We start from the raw sequence: 17506 nt of genomic DNA on the forward strand, positions 1-17506 counted from the left end.
GGTTGTGGTGGGGAAGCAGAAGATTCATCCTGGGATTGGGATGACTGTAGTCATATAGTTACAGCATGTGCAGCACAGCTGTTCATCTGTGACCCCCTACTATGCAAACTAAGCTTAGTTCTACCCAGGATTTAAAAAAATTCTTTCCATTCTTAAAAGGAAAACTTCAGAAATTTGAAAATTCGATTAGTATCACTTACCTCTGCTTTCTCTGAGAGGTCGTCAAGCTATCCTCTTTTCTTTTTCCCTTGCTAATTTCCTGGGATTTCTTCATGTTTTTCTGACGGGCAAGTTCTCGCTGATTTCCGCCTGCAAAGTTAAACAGTCATGCTCTTTTCCCATTTCAAAAATTAATACCAATTCCGTTAAAAGACTCTTATTTAAATGCATCTGAAGTTAGCTTTTCATTTTTTAACAGGCCAGCAGAGCACTGCACTGAACAGAGTTCCCATAGTAGCCGAGGAAGAAGCTCAGACACAAACACTTCAAGTCTTAAGAGCATTATCATACCAATTCAGGTGTTCAATTAATGTAAATACCAGATCACTTATAGCCAGCATTCCACTCCTGTGTCTATATGGGTCAGTACATTCCAAATTAAGGTCTAGCTTTTGAGGAGTATGGAGAGAAGGATAGATACACAGGGAACACAGCTCCACAAGTTGGCCCATCACAATTCCACTGTTAAACGAGTAAACGCAGCGGTTCGGGATACATTACCTCGAAGAGCCAAACAAAAGAACTAAGGAGGGGACTCAACCGGAGCTTCCTGTCCTTCTCAGGCCTTAGGACCTTAAGGACCAACTATAAACCACTTTCTGACCAAGACCCGTCCCGGGGCCGCCGTCTTCACACACCTCACCTCCGGAGAGGTGTTCTTTACCCTGTGAACTCGCACTTGGCCGGCAGGCACATGCCCCACTTCTCAGGCGGGCCCGAAGCTAACCGTCCCTCTCCCTCGGTGGGCTGAGAATGGGGTCCCCGCGCCGTCGGACCTAAGGGGATACATCAGCCGGCTCCCGCCTCGTCTCCAGCCGCGCCTACGGACCTCGGCTTCCTCTGCAGACGCTCCCCGCCGCGTCCCTCACCCGTCCGCATACTCACGGGCCATGCCGACACCCGACCGAACCCAAAAGAGAGCCACTCGGAGAAGCAACGGCCTCCTAACGCGCTCAGCGGTCGTCCTCTCCCGCGGCTCTTGAAGGCTGAGCCCGCGCCGGCCCTCAGCCGGGCTACGCCTCTGCTCCTTCCATCGCCCCGCCCACCGAGGCCCGACCGCAGCCTCCCGCGAGTCGGGCGGCTGACTGCGCGTGCGCCGCTGGGCAGGCGGGGGCGGTCCTCGCGGTGGGTCCGGGGCTGGCGCCTTCTGGAGTTTAATCTAGGCTAGCATCCCCTCGGTCACGCAAATTTGGTCGAGTCTAAAAAGCAGGTACTGCGTCTGTGGATTTTCCCCACTGTGTACCGAGCCCTGGGGGTTGGCCAGCCCCCTCTTTTTGGTAACGACAAAAACAAACGCCACTATATCTAACTTTTAGACCAAGAACGTTAGCATTCATTAATCCCCTTGCAGAAGCGGGAAGAGGAGGAAGGGGACAAAACCGATGAAGGGTTAACTCAATATGCAAAAGACAGTTTTGGCTCTTTACATATTTTTTTTATTTCAGCACCAAACTTGTAAGTAGGCTTCATTGTTCCTATTCTGCGGAAGAGGAGATTGAGACTGTGAAACGAGGAGCGACTGTCCTAACAGGTAGGGACTCTTAGAAGTGAGATTTATAGTGAAGATGGATTTTAAATCTGTTAATTTCCCTTTTAATCTCATTGCCTTTGTCGCGGTGGACAGTACCGAAGGAATTTTAGGTTAATGGCTGTATGCTTGGGTTGTATGATAGGAAGGGAATAGCAGGGGATGCAGTTTTATCTCCTATTCACAATAACCTTGGAATGTGGGTAGAAGCCGTGGAGCATTTGCCATTGCTAGAAACATGTGCAACGATGCCTGAGGTTAGTTCAATACTTATGTTTTTCATCTCTCCTGTTACTTATTACAAACAAACGTGTAGAGTTAGATCGTACACCCTAAAATCACCTTTTTATAAAGGCTTTTATGTTGGAAAATTTCAAACATCTACAACAGTATGGAAAATACTGCAGTGCATTCTCAAGTATATGTGACCAAGCTTCAACAATTTTTATTTTAACTCCTAAAAGTCACCTATTTTACAGAAGGTAGGACAAAGTGGTGAAGACTTGGAGCTCTGGAGATGGAATGTCTTGGTTGAAAGCCCAGCTCTACTAATGAGTAGATGTGTGCACTTGGGTGTGTTATTTCATTGCAGTAAAGCTTCCATATTAAATGGGAAGGTAAATGTACCTCTTTAATTAACTGAATTAATGTATGTGAAGTACGAAGTGTTCAGTATATGTTAGCACTCAATATGTTAGCTATTATCAATCTTTTAACCTCAGAGAGCCTTGTATGCTTGTCACTCACCTTAAACCCCACCTGTCTTCAATACTGTTTATGAGCCAAGCATCTGATTCCACTTAAACAACCTCTTCTGGAGTAAATTGAGCAGGGGCAAAAGATTGAATTGTGTCCTGGGTCATTGTGAAGAAGGGAGGGAAGCAATTTGGGATTGGAAAGTAAGTGGAAGTGTTATTGTTTGTGTATGTAGTCTTAATTTACAGTCTAATTGACCTTTTTCTTTGCGGTTGAAAATATACTCTGTGAATGGTAGGGATATACTCAAGAGATATTGGGTGTGTCTGCTAGAGAAAACTGAAGACTTTTAAAATTACTCTGATGCCTTTAAGAATTTACTCCACAGACTTGGTTGTGTAACATATCTTAAGACTTTATATTTAATAATAAAATTAGATCTGATTCTGTTCCCTTATTTATAGTAATGACAAATTAAATCCTTGTTATTAATTGCCTTACCTACAGAATTGTGGGAGTGCCCTAGATTCTTAGATGGAACATAACATTTTGGGAAAGGCAATATCTTTATACCAGAATATACTGGGCAAAGCGAAATGGTCCTAGTAGTGGCTACAAGATTCGCGAGACATCTTCAGTAGGGGGCTCTTTGTCAAGTTCTTGACCTTCTTTAGGTGTATCTGAAGTCCTGTTCCCTCCCCAGATTACTGGAGGGAGCCTACAGAATCCACAGACTTCCATTTTCTTTCCAGTCTTAGAGGAATCTCTTCTCTCTAACGTGCTTTCATCCCTCTTACTCTCAAAAACGCTTCTCTTTCTTCTTCTGGATGACATAGCAACCTCTTTAATTATTTAAAGATTTTATTCTTTTGCCATTAACATAGCAGGATGTTCTTGTAGAGTTTTATTCTTCCAAAAAGGAAGTTGGGCCTGGCTGTTGTAATGAGTCAGGGAATTAAAAAGCTCGCCCATACTGTGTACAGCCAATTTCATCTATGGCCATTTTTCTTCTAATCATGTAAGTCTTCCCTAACCATATTACCTAAAGTAAGCCAGCCTCCCAATAATCTCTTTCATAATACTCTTTAAATTTTTTTAACTTTTTTTTTATTTTTTATTTTTTTTATTTTTGAGCCAGAGAGAGACACAGCATGAACGGGGGAGGGGCAGAGAGAGAGGGAGACACAGAATTGGAAGCAGGCTCCAGGCTCTGAGCCATCAGCCCAGAGCCCGACGCGGGGCTCGAACTCGCGGACCGCGAGATCGTGACCTGAGCCGAAGTCGGACGCTCAACCGACTGAGCCACCCAGGCGCCCCTCAAGTTTTTAATTATTTTTCATAATCTCTACCCCCCATATGGGGTTCGAACTCATGCCCTGGTATCAAGAGTGGCAGGCTCCTCCGACTGAGCTAGCCAGGCGCCCCATGATTTTCATAGTCTTATAAAGGGTCTTGGGTCTTATAGGGTCTTGACTACCTCCTTTCACTCGTTTCTGTAACTCCTAGGGACGCTGGGAGAGGGGGAGAGCTGACCACGGAACATCTCAATTTCCGGTTCACTAGTAACTCTGTAGTTTGACAGTTACCATGGCTCCGGGCGCTGTGCGTCTTACGCTTTTCCTAGGCGCTGGGTGATGGCGTAATCAGTTCCGGCGCCCTACGAGGGCGGGGAAGCAAGGTACTGGGGGAAACTTAGCAGGGTCATGAAGAAGAGGCGGCGGCGGGAGGAAGGAGGAGGTGGTGGGGGTGTGAACCTGCGGTAGCTGCCCGCTGGGCTGGTGGTGTGGCCGTGTGGAAAGGACGTAGTTCTTAATCCCTTCTCCCGGCAGCAGCCGGGGCTCGGGGCTGAGAGCGGCCGTGGGGCCGCCTCCCCGGGCCCCCTGGCTCCGCCATGTTCCGCAGGGCACGCCTTAGCGTGAAGCCGAATGTCAGGCCTGGTGTAGGCGCCAGGAGCTCCTCCGCTCCCAACCCCCAACGTGGACAAGAGGCTCCCAGGGCCCCGGATCCTGCAGCCGCTTCTTCCCCGAAGCCAGCGGAGTCTACAGATGTGTCCCCGTTGGATTTCGGGGGAACGGAGCCGCAAGAAAAGCCTCCCAGGAGCAGGTAAGAGCATGCAGAGAGGAGTATTTTCATCTGCCCCGCCTCTCTGGGCCTGTCACCCGGAATATGACCCCATGAATTTACTTTAGGAGTATTCTGTCGCTTGCATTAAGTCTTACAGTTGAGACTCTATGAACCTACTCCAAACTGCAGTTTGTCACTCTGGCCACAGGGTGTGGCACATGTGGATTTTGTTAAAGGTCTGTAGTTTCTCCGGGTGGGAATCTTGTCTTCAAGTGGTGGTGAGAAAGAGTCCAGGTGCAACAGTCTTGACGTGAAATTTACACGTGGTAATGTTAGCTTAGATTACTTTGCGTAGTTTTTTTTTTTTTTTTCTTCCTTCTGGAGCACTTTGCAGGGGTAGGTACTTTTTTAGATTTTCAAAAAAACATTTATGTAGTCTTAAAAGACCAGTGTTACATTGGTTATGCTGAGTTGTGTCAATGGGGAGGAGATACGGCTACTTGATTTGATTCCAGGGCGTGCCCCTTTATAGTGGCCATGTTTTCTGAAGGGAAAAAGCATGTGCTAATACCACATTTGGAGTCTGGATTTTTTTTTTCCTTTAAAATTTTTTTTTAATTTAATGTTTGTTTATTTTTGAAAGAGAGGGAGAGGGGCAGGGAGAGAGGGTGACACAGAATCTGAAGCAGGCTCTGAGATGTCAGCCCAGATTCCAACATCCGGCTGGAACTCACAAGTACAGAGCCCAATGCAGGGGCTCGAACTCACAAACCGTGAGATCGTTACCTGAGTGAGCCTAAGTGAGACTCTTAACCGACTTAGCTGCCCAGGCGCCCTAGGATTTTTTTCGTAATTTAACAGTTTATCAGACTTTGCCCAGGCAGAATTTGCTTATCTGTAAAATGGAAATAATACTCTCTGATTTGGAGAGCCAAGTTATTGTGGAGTTTAGAAAAAACTGACAAACTCTTGAATAGGACATGGCAGAATAGTTGTCTACAAAAAGTTATCTTTTTAAAATAAAAGCAATGGTAGTAAATAACAAAGTAGTTAAAATTAAGCCATTTTGGGCTACTAATGGTCTCTGTTTCTGTAATACATATGTGAGGAAACCAATAAAAATGGATCGTATTAAATAACAATGAGATGGTGTAAATTCTTTGTATGCTCTAACCAGAAGGTGAACATTTTATCCTTTTCTTTTTGGCCTAACTTCCTCTGTTGGCCTGAACTGGTGCTGGGTATAGGATGTTATTTTGCCAGCTTACTGATACTTAGTAATATCCATGTTTCTTATATGAATATTTTTTCAAAATTACTCCTCAAAAAAGAAATACAAGTAACAGTCACTGTTAATAAAGTTTGCAGAGATCCTGTTAACTACATACAGATGCATGATGATTGATAATTTAATAAATTACTCTGATTCTGTAGTCTTGAGACATTAGAGGTTGGTAATATTTGCTTTCTTAGAGTTGGCATTTAGGGAGTATATTTGATTTTTTTTTTTTTTTTTTTTTTTTTTTTTTTACTACGTGTTTTCTTTCTTTGTGGGTCTTTGCAGCTGTAAAAATCTATAGGGTATATGTTTTGTCCTCAACGATTCAACATAATTGAATGAAATGCACATGATGCATGTATCATTACAAAGCCTGATCTCGGTGTCATAACTTTGGGCCCTATGTTGGGTGTAGAGATTACTAAAAAAAAAAAAAAAAAAAAAAAAAAAAAAATTAAAAACATGGAGCTATCCTGCAAATAACCTGGAAAGGTTATTCTATAGGTTTAGGCATTTTCAACTTTTTTTTTTTAATTTTTTTTTTTTAACGTTTATTTATTTTTGAGACAGAGGATGAACAGGGGAGGGTCAGAGAGAGAGGGAGACACAGAATCGGAAGCAGGCTCCAGGCTCTGAGCCATCAGCCCAGAGCCCGACGCGGGGCTCGAACCCACGGACCGCGAGATTGTGACCTGAGCTGAAGTCGGACGCTTAACCAACTGAGCCACCCAGGCGCCCCAGCATTTTCTACTTTTACATAAAACTAATAACATGAAAAATGTAGACTGCTTTTAATTCTTACACCCTCTCTCTTCTTGACTTAATTTGCTTTCAGGCCATTCCTGAAATGTGTGTATCCAATCTGAACCATATCTAATATGTATTTTGGAGTGACTAAGTACTTTTTTAAGTTAGGAGTTTGATAGCTGTGTAAGTATTCATACCAGACGAAAGAGGAATGATTTCTACCTCAAACAGTATTTGATTTGATTAATGTAGCTCAATGTATATTCTCAAATACTGTAGTAGAGATATTTTAGAAATTTGATGTTTTGTATGTTTGGTTTGACTCCTCTCAGGTTGATAAAGCAATTTATAATTTAGATCAGCTAGGGGGATGTCAATATAGATTATAAACTTAGTTTTTGAAAAAATAATTGTTGGGGCACCTGGGTGGCTCTGTCGGTTAAGCAACCGTCTTCATCTCAGGTCATGATCTCACGGTCCGTGAGTTAGAGCCCCGCATCGGGCTCTGTGCTGACAGCTCAGAGCCTGGAGCCTGCTTCAGATTCTGTATCTCCCTTTCTCTCTGCCCCTCCCCCGCTCTCCCTCTGTCTCTCTCAAAAATTAATAAAGATTAAAAAAAAAAAACTTAAATAAAAATTGTCAGTTATATAGTGATTCAAAGTAGGGTCATGAAGTTTTAATTTGTAACTTGGCCTTTTGTTTTTCTTGAACGAGTTAGGATGAGCATAAACTTATATGTTCTAATGCACTAAGGGACTTGACGTTTGAAAAAGATCAGCAGTCTTTGTTACAATTTATGTATCTGTTAAAAATTTTAGTAAAGGGGTGCCTGGGTGGCTCAGTCGGTTAAGCGTCCGACTTCGGCTCAGGTCATGATCTTGTGGTTCACGAGTTCGAGCCCCGTGTCGGGCTCTGTGCTGACAGCTCAGAGCCTGGAACCTGCTTTGGATTCTGTGTCTCCCTCTCTATCTGCCCCTCCTCCACTCACACTCTGTCTCTCTCTGTCTCTCAAAATATAAACATTGTCTCTCAATGTTGTCTCTCAAAATAAACATTAAAAAAAATTAAAAAAAAATAAAAATTTTAGTAAACAAAATTTTTATTGGAATCTGTCATGAATAATGTATATCTCAAGTCGTTGATTGTTTTAATAATGAGATTTTACTGGTTTAGATTTTTGCCAGGCTAGTTTTTAAAACTAGAATATGAAAGATCCATGGTGTCCTTTTTTTTTTTTTTTTTAAATTTTGACAGTGATGAAAAGACTGACAATGAGAATTATGTTGAAGAATCCAGTAAGTCTTCCTCTGCTGTTTCACAGAGAAGAAAGCGAATATCAAGTACTACTCTGGTTAAGTCTGGTGTCAGTGTTCCTTCAGAATCTCATCCCTTATCTACAGTTAATCAAGAAGTTCCACAGCCAAAGCCTATTTCAACAAAAGAGAAACAGCCATGTTCAGACAGATACCGAATATATAAAGCCCAGAAACTAAGAGAAATGTTAAAAGAAGAATTGAGAAAGGAGAAGGTAAGGGAGAAAAATCACATTTGACTGTTCCTACTAGGTTTCTGTTTTTATGTTAGGCATCATTTGGAGGATTAATATCTGTATTTAATGGAGCATAACCAGTTAATGTTCCTTATTTTAATAGAAGATCCCCTTTTGTGAACTGAATGATTAATAAGCGCGATGGACTTAATAAGCTATTTTTTCTGCTATGTTAATTTTTATATTCATCTATATCTTTGATTTTGGTGAAGGCCAAAAATAGAAGGTCTGTTTCTACACACATAGAAAATATACAAAGCATATTTATAAAATAAACTTTAAGTATCATTTTTCGTTACATGAATAACATTCATTTGAATTAAGACAGATATTTGAGCAAAATGAATTGGTAATATTTTATAAATTGACAGTATGGAAATTATAAATGGGAAAAATTTGCATTTATGTGTATAGTAAAGCTCATCTTTTTAATCTTGAAGATCGATTATTTTTCCAAGATTGCACTGTACCAATAGTGAAGCATGTAAGCTCTGCAGTTAGATATTTAAGATTTGAATCTTAGAGTCATCCCTTAGTATGTGTCGTTGGGCAATTTAATTGATTTTTCTGTCTGTATCCTCATTTGCAAAATAAGAGTGATGATAGTATATATCTCACTGGAGGGTTGTAAAGATTGGATGAGTAAATATATGTAAAACACATTAAGACTAGTGCCTGGCAAACAGAAGGAGCTTAACAAATGTCGGCTTTTATTATTACAAAATCCCCTTGTTAATTCAGAGGAAGGCACTTAGTATGAGTATGGTGCTTTATATTATTTAATTCTATCATCTTTGTGTAGTAGATACCGCTGTTTTATGCAGGTGGAAACAAGTTTAGAGAAGTTATTTGCTTTGTATCACATATCAGTGGGATTTGAATCTATATTGTTTAAAATCTAGGTCTCTAAAGATGTTCTATAGAATCTGCTTAGGTAGATTTATTTTCAGGAATTAAAAAATTAAACATTTGCTTTAAGAATTTTGTAAAATTCACAGAAATCTAGTTCATTACAGGGTAAACAAAAACTATGTATTTATAAATTCTTAGCAAACTATTATAGTTAGAAGGCATTAGTAAGTATGATTTTATACGTTGAGCTTTTATCCAGACCTAGACACTTTAGTTTTTAAAATTCCTTGATGTGCTACACTGTTTAATAATGCAGTTTATGAAGTTTGTCCTAAAATTGGGAATAATCGTGGTAAGAATAATACTAAATCACTTGCAATGAATATAAGAGTGGGACATACCTTTGAATATAGTACATGTGAAATTCTACATTTATAAAAGAAAAGTGGATCTTTGTGTGTGTTTGTGTGTCCAGAAACAATGGAAAAACAAATATGCCATAAATGAAAGTCAGAAGCCACCAGATCGTTCAAAAATGACTATGAGAGATTTCATATATTACCTGCCAGATAATAATCCAATGACGTAAGTAAATTTTTCTTGTTGTCCTTTCTTTGGGTATGTTGTGAGTTAAGTAACACTTAGGGTACAAGTTCGTGTTTTCCAAAGGTATGTTGACAAAACTTATAGCAAATATGTTTTTTCGATAGAATTTTTAAACAACATTTAGTTGTATTTCAGGTAACTGCTTTCTTGGGATGGTGCCCTTTACCTCTGAAATTAAAAATAAGTTTCCTTTATTTTATTTTATTTTATTTTATTTTATTTTATTTTATTTTATTTTATTTTATTTTTAACATTTATTTATTTTTGAGACAGAGAGAGAGCATGAATGAGGGAGGGGCAGAGAGAGAGGGAGACACAGAATCGAAAGCAGGCTCCAGGCTCTGAGCCATCAGCCCAGAGCCCAACACGGGGCTCGAACTCACGGACCGCGAGATCGTGACCTGAGCTGAAGTCCGATGCTTAACCGACTGAGCCACCCAGGCGCCCCAAAAATAAGTTTCCTTTCTTACATTACCAAAATGTTACAAAACTAAACAACTTTAATCAATACTGCAGTTTGTGTTTCTTGTACACTATACCCTGATTCTAAAGGAACACTGTAATTTTTATGCTCTACCTCCTAATTATTTATAGTAGATATTATTTATCTTCTAAGAACAAAGCTTCTTTAGTAAAGTTAGCCTGAGGAGGCAGATGGTTTATAATAAATCTCATTGTTATGTTGTTGATGGTTTAGCAGGTGGATGCAGGAGTGTAGCTTTTTTCAGGTTTACCAGGTCTTTGGCTTGCTGCCAAAGGGCCAGAAGCCTAGGTGGTAAGTTGTTTGACATATAGAATTTGGAGATAAGCCATGTAGGTTGCTTCAGACATGAGGACTGGGAGAGCCTCCCTTCACTAAGGAATTAGAGAGTCAAAACGTTCCTACCTAGGGCATAGCAGGTTTATATTTGATGACAAGGTTTTTGACTGAGAAATTGACTCTTGGGCCACACCGTTATTCATAATAGTGTTATGGTTTATCATATAAAAAAAATGCAAGTTAAAATAATTTCCTTCTTGCCAATGGGTAGAATTAACAAGATATATATTGTTCATTTAAAAATATTTTTTATATTAAATATTAAATTGTCTCACATTTAAAAACGTTTGTTGTTTATTAGTTCTTCACTGGAACAAGAAAAGAAAACTGAAAAATCATTGACACCAGTCCAGACAAGAGAGTAAGCATTTTATCTTAGTGTTTTTTTAAAATAAGTTTTTTGATGGGTACAGTTTTAAAAAAAAGAAATCAAATGATGCTTTTTGTTATAGTCAAATTGCATGTGATAGGAATGTTTAGATAGAATCACTAGCAAGAATAAAACTTACTGTCTGATTTAAGAGTCTCATGCTCTACCGACTGAGCTAGCCGGGCATGTCTGATTTAAATCAAAATGTAAGGCGGCCCATACTGTGTATTATATATGGAAATGGCCAATGGTGTTATTTTAACGAAACCTTATATTTTATTTTTATTTATTTTTAAAATATTGTTTTCTTTAATATTTATTAATTTATTTCGAGAGACAGAGTACGTGTTCATGATTGCGGGGGAGAGGGGCAGAGAGGAAAGAGAATCCCAAGCAGGTATTCCCAGAACTATCAGCATGGGGCTCCATCTCCACAAACTGTTAGGTCATGACCTGAGCTGAAATGTTGGATGCTCAACAGATTGAGCGACCCAGGGACCCCTCAATTGAAGCTTTTAGAATTAAAAAGGATTTTGTTTTGTTTTAGAATAGCATAATAAAACAGTACAAAAATCAAATGGAACAAAAGTATACCGAGAAGTCTTCCAACTCTGTTTTTCTGTCATCTGGTTCTGCTGCCTGAAGGCAACAATTGTTACCAATTTTTTAATGTATCCTTCTAATTCTATTCTGTGTCTAAACAAATAAACGTGTATATATTTTTCTTTTTATTTCCCTTTTATAGTTTTTAAAATAAATTTTTTTAATGCTTTTATTTATTTTTGAGAGAGAGACAGAGTGCAGGCAGGCAAGGGGCAGAGAGAGGGAGTCATAGAATCCGAAGCATGCTCCAGGCTCTGAGTTGTCAGCGCAGAGCCCTATGTAGGGCTTGAACCCACAAACCACAAGATCATGACCTGAACTGAAGTCGGATGCTTAACTGACTGAGCCACCCAGGCACCCCATAGTCGGGGAAATTCTTATAACCACATCCTTAACGTGTATCTTTACTTAGGGTATAGGGAAAATTGGAAATCAAATGAAGGTTGGATTCGAAGTAATTTATTTCAGAAGTTGATAGTACTCAGGAGATCCTTCTCCTGGATATATGAATTAAGCTATCTTTACATTCGGTAGGCAAGAAGGTAAAAGTACTCCTGATGCTGAAGGTCATGAAGAAGTAGAAGAAGAAGTGGATGACGGGCCATTGCTGGTTCCTCGAGTAAAAGTGGCAGAAGATGGTTCCATTATTTTGGATGAAGAAAGGTAAGTTAAAAAAAAAAAAAAAAAAGAGATTGTGGTTTCAAACATAAGAACAAATGTGCTTTGTCTAATGAGAGAGATTGAATTTCTGCATCATTCATGGTTACCTGACCATATAAACACTGATGTTTATATTTTTTAATGCATGTTATAAATAGAAAGATGAGTTAGATTCATTTGTAATTTTTAGCAATTTTTATGCTGTGTTTTTTATAAGAAGATGGTACTGCTGATCCGTCATCCATTAACCTTCCACAATTGTTTTACTAACTTTACTGGTAATTGGGATGAGCTCCACTAATTATATGCTGGTCTCTACTCATGATACATTTCAAAAATTGGCTCAGTCTTGAAGTCAAAATTCAGGTTTTCTTATTATTAACTAATACCATATTTTGGTGTATGGTTATAACTAATGAAAATGCAACAAATGAATCAGGTTTAATCAGGGTTAATATTCTATATAACTTTTGTTATGACACGGTTTAAATTCACTTTGTAGTTTCTCAGTTATAATATTAAATTTTTCAAATTTGGCATTGTGGAATTTGTTGTTTGTCCAAAGTGTGTTTTTTAAAAAAGAAGATAAATTTACGAGTAACTAAATATAAAAGAGGGATGTAAAGTAGTCTGACAGTTCAGTATAAAAATCTTTTTATAGCATATAAAATTCTATGATAATGAAACATAAATGCAGTACTTTTAATAATTGTGTGTTTTTTGCCATTATTTTGTGATGATCATTTTACTGGTCATTAAATAGTTAAAAGCATTGTACTGCTTTGTTTACAGGAATATAGAACAAAAACATAAGATGCTTATGTTTCTCATCTTCTCTTGGGTTTAGTATGATAATGTAATATGTGTTAAATGTAGGGGACATACAGAAGTCAATAAAATTTAAGTAATTTTTTGGTGGTGCAAAGATAATGTGTAAATTTTATATTGCTATTAACGATTTCAGAAGAATGTTGGCATTTAATTTTATTACTTGGCAATCACATTTTAAGTGAAAATTAACAGAATCTTGGAAAATATGCATACCTCAAGTATATATTATACTTTTGTTCCGATTCTGTCATGGCACATTTCAAAATATAACTATTCAAATATCATGTATTATTTTCTTTCTTGTTCTAAATGCAAATCTATTTAAAAGTGTGTCTCTTTCAGTTTAACTGTAGAAGTTTTAAGGACAAAAGGCCCCTGTGTTGTTGAGGAAAATGACCCCATATTTGAGCGTGGTTCTACAACTACATATTCCAGCTTTAGGAAAAACTATTATTCTAAACCATGGTCAAATAAAGGTAACTAATTTTCATTTTAAATGTTGTGGATATTTATTTGAAGTAAAGTGAATTATTTTCTGTAAGTAAATAAAATGAAAACCATGTTATTTTCTGTCTAGCTAATTTTATTGGAACTGACCTCTGCATCCCTTTCCCCCCTCCCCCCCCTCCCCCGCCACTTATTATGGAACTCCATCTCTGGCTTTATCTTAGTGATCTTTTTAGGAATTAGCATTATGGTAATTTGGGCTAGAGTAGTCCTCTCTGTCAAATCCCTGTATAAAAAATAACATGGAAAACTATTAATATTTCTAATACTCATAATAATGTTCTACCTTAGATACTATTGTATAACAGAGTTTCTAAGGGTCAAAATTGTGCTGTTAAAAAGCATATACTACTTTTTTTTAAGTTTATTTGTTAATTTTGAGAGAGTTAGTGCAAGCAGGGGAAGGGTAAAGAGAGAGGGAGAGAGCGAGAATACCAAGTAGGCTCTGCATTGTCAGCATGGAGGCTGATACAGGGCTTGAATTCATGAACCGTGAGATCAGGACCTGAGCCAAAATCAAGAGTTGGTCACTTAACCGACCGAGCCACCCAGGTGCCTGAAGCTTATAATACCTTTTGAATGGTATCGCTTATTCTTATAAAAAATAATGCAGGTTGTTTTTGGGGAAAAAATGAAACAGAACAGAGTAATTCAGGACAACAGCAAAGATTCTATACTTTCCTCCTCTGTATTCCCCAATCCTATTTTATTGAGGTTACTTCTTTTAATAGTTTGTGTGTTGTTTTGGTTACTTTCTTTCATATACTACTTAGTGCACCTTAGTTGCTTATGTTAAAGCAGTAATATAGTGGCTGTGACTGATGGTTTTCTTAAGAACACTTTGAGACCAGATAGGCAGAATGTTATTTTCTTCTTCTTCCTCTTCTCTTTCCCCTTCTTCCTCCTTCCTCTTCCTTCTCTCCTTCCTCTTCCTTCTCTCCTTCCTCTTCCTTCTCTCCTTCCTCTTCCTTCTCTCCTTCCTCTTCCTTCTCTCCTTCCTCTTCCTTCTCTCCTTCCTCTTCCTTCTCTCCTTCCTCTTCCTTCTCTCCTTCCTCTTCCTTCTCTCCTTCCTCTTCCTTCTCTCCTTCCTCTTCCTTCTCTCCTTCCTCTTCCTTCTCTCCTTCCTCTTCCTTCTCTCCTTCCTCTTCCTTCTCTCCTTCCTCTTCCTTCTCTCCTTCCTCTTCCTTCTCTCCTTCCTCTTCCTTCTCTCCTTCCTCTTCCCCTTCTCTTCCCTCTCTTCCTAATTTTAGCTTCTTGGTATGAGTTTATAAATTTCTTATGTTTCTGTATAAAAGTTTAGACATTATTTTAGATGCATGAAGTTCTTAGCAATAAAATTGACTAAAGATTTCCTGGCCTTTAATAAAAGACTATTAGATACTCTCAAATTTATTTTTAACTCAAAATATATACTTCATGTAAGATTTTTTTTTCCTCTGAAATATTGGGATTAATTTTCATTCTTTCTAAATCTTTTATTTTTACAGAAACAGATATGTTTTTTTTAGCCATCAGCATGGTAGGAACTGACTTTTCTATGATTGGACAGCTTTTTCCTCACAGAGCAAGGATAGAAATTAAGGTAAAGTAAACCCAATACATTTGTTGATTGGAAAAGGACCAAAAATTACTAATACTATTTTTTTAACTTTTGTTTAAATCTCAGTTCATCCTTATTCATTACTAGTTTTGAGTACGTGTGTCCTTTTTTACAGCTCAGAAAGTAATGCAGTATTAGTGAGTTCTAATATGAGTACAATCTCCTTACCTTTAGTGTATTATCTATGTCTTGCTCACTTCTAGAATGGATTTTAGGGAGTACCCATAAAACCACTGAATCTAAGATAAAAGAAGCATTATGTAACGAAGAGGGAAGAATAAATGTATCAGAATACGTATTTGGATTAAGGGTAGCTTTTGAACAGAGTGTATTGCTTAATTTCCTAGGAAGGCATGAAGAGAGGCATGCTAAATTAGATAATTCCCATGATCTGATCTAACTGTTGCTTTCTTAGACTACCTTAACTTTGTGGACAGGGCCGCTATTAACAAGAGCAGTGATGTAAATTAGTGCTTTACTATGCCTAACAGAGTGAGTAGTATTCTCTGTTTTATTTTTCCCTTTGTGAGAAACTTAGTTACAAGTTTCCTGGGATGGAGTGCATATGAGTGCACACTATGTTGGCCGTCATGCATTTTCAATTAAAAAAATTTTTTTTAATATTTATTTCTGAGACAGATACAGAGCATGAGTGGGGGAGGGGCAGATAGAGAGAGGAAGACAGAATCCGAAGCAGGCTCCAGGCTCTGAGCTGTCAGCACAGAGCCCAACACGGGGCTCGAACTCACAAACCATGAGATCATGACCTGAGCTGCAGTCGTTTGCTCAACTGACTGAGCCACCCCGGCGGCCCTATGCATTTTCAATATATTGTGAGCTCTTTTTTTATTAAAAAAATTTTTTTTAAATTTTTTATTTTATTTTTGAGAGGGAGAGACACACAGTGAGAGTAGGGGAGGGGCAAGAGAGAGATAGAGACAGAATCTGAAGCAGGCTCCAGGCTCTGAGCTGTCAGCACAGAACATGACATGGGGCTTGAACTCACAGACTACAAGACCATGACCTGAGCCGAAGTCAGACACTCAACCGACTGAGCCACCCAGGCACTCCTATAGTGAGCTCTTTATTCAACCATGGGTTTTTTTTCCTTCATTAATTAAACTATCAGGAAAGACAGATGTTTTGTTCTTGTGCTGCCCTAGGCATGGATCCATCACCTGGGGACCATTATATGGTGTAATGGTTATTCTATTTCTGCAAAAGAAGAATTGTTTATATTATCTATGTTCCTTTTCTAATGTTGATCTTTGATATAAGGAGAAGAAAACGTTAAAGTATGTGAAGGCTAGAAATTGTCTAGGGGAGCTCTCTGATCTGAGTAATTAATGATAAATTTGTCACTAAACTATTTCTCCCCAAAATTGTTTAGACTCCTCCCCTAAGTTTAATGTAGTTCTAACAAATCTTTGGGCAAAATTTAGAAAAGTGAAAATTTAGACTAGTGGATTGTATTGGTTTTCAAATATCAAACCAGACTTGTGCTATTCTTTCTGATGTTGGATTTTATTATATTTTCTTGAGAAATTTTTTTTTTTTTAAGGTCATAGAGAGTGCATGCACGTGAGCCAGGGAGGGGCAGAGAGAGACGTGATCAGGGGATCTGAGGGAGGCTCTGTGCTGACAGCAGCCAGCCTGATGGAGGATTCAGACTAATGAATTTATGAACAATGAGGTCACGATCTGAGCCAAAGCTAGATGCTCAACTGACTGAGTCACCCAGGTGCCCCTCTTGAGGATTTTTTGCATCTTTGTTCATGAGGGATATTTTGAATATTTATTTATTATTGATTTATTTTTGAGGAGGAGGGGGCAGCGAGAGAGAGGGAGAGAGAGAATCCCAAGCAGGCTCTGCACTGTTAGCACAGAGCTTAATGCGGGGCTGGAACTCATGACTGAAATGATCTGAGCTGAAATCAAGAGTTGGACACTTAACCAACTCAACCAGCCAGCCGCCCTATGAAGGATATTTTACAACTTTCTTTTAATGCCTTTATCATATTTTGGTACCAGGATTATGCTGGTTATAGAAAATGAGTTGGACAGTGTTTTTGTCTTTTTTTTTTCTTTTATCTGAATGAATTTAAGATTAATACTATTTCTCCTTTAGTGTTCAATAGAATTCAACAGTGAAAACCTTCAGACCTGTAATTTTCTTTGAGGAAGGATTTTAAGTTCAGTTTCTTTAATACATATAGGTATATTCAGATACTCAGTTTTTTTCTTGTCAGTTTTGATGCTAAGTTGTTGAATTTATAGGCATGAAGTTTTCATACTGTTCAGTAATCATTTTAATTTTTATAGGATATTTCTCTTTGATAATTGACGTTTTCCTTCTTTTTTTTTCTTTGTCTTGCTAAGGGTATTTTGACTTCCCCAAATCTTTCTAATGAACCAACCTGTAGTTACAAGTTTTTAATTGTGGATTTTCATTTTTTTAACTCTTCAACATTTCCTTCTATTTATTCTGCCTTTAATTATATTCTTCTTAAGATGAAAATTTTGAACATTGACTTTTAGTACTTTTTTTCTAATTAGACATTTAAAGCTATACATT

At 38.4% G+C, this 17506-nt stretch overlaps 1 protein-coding gene across 8 annotated transcripts in view; it reads left to right on the forward strand.

Moving 5' to 3' along the window:
- The first annotated feature begins 4107 nt into the window (after positions 1–4107).
- The window catches only part of BDP1 (B double prime 1, subunit of RNA polymerase III transcription initiation factor IIIB), an 89117-nt gene continuing 75718 nt past the window's right edge, over positions 4108–17506 (forward strand). For 6 of the 8 annotated variants that reach the window (XM_042987980.1, XM_042987963.1, XM_042987988.1 and 3 more), the window contains exons 1-7: positions 4132–4546; positions 7788–8061; positions 9410–9519; positions 10662–10721; positions 11868–11996; positions 13167–13300; positions 14819–14913. In XM_042987980.1, coding sequence (XP_042843914.1) covers positions 4335–4546; positions 7788–8061; positions 9410–9519; positions 10662–10721; positions 11868–11996; positions 13167–13300; positions 14819–14913 — 1014 coding nt within the window. In that variant the 5' untranslated portion in view covers positions 4132–4334. The other 2 variants (XM_042987969.1, XM_042988012.1) reach the window with 2 other exon arrangements.

This window comes from Panthera tigris, chromosome A1 (assembly GCF_018350195.1).
Source record: "Panthera tigris isolate Pti1 chromosome A1, P.tigris_Pti1_mat1.1, whole genome shotgun sequence".
In the NCBI taxonomy this organism is placed as follows: domain Eukaryota; kingdom Metazoa; phylum Chordata; class Mammalia; order Carnivora; family Felidae; genus Panthera; species Panthera tigris.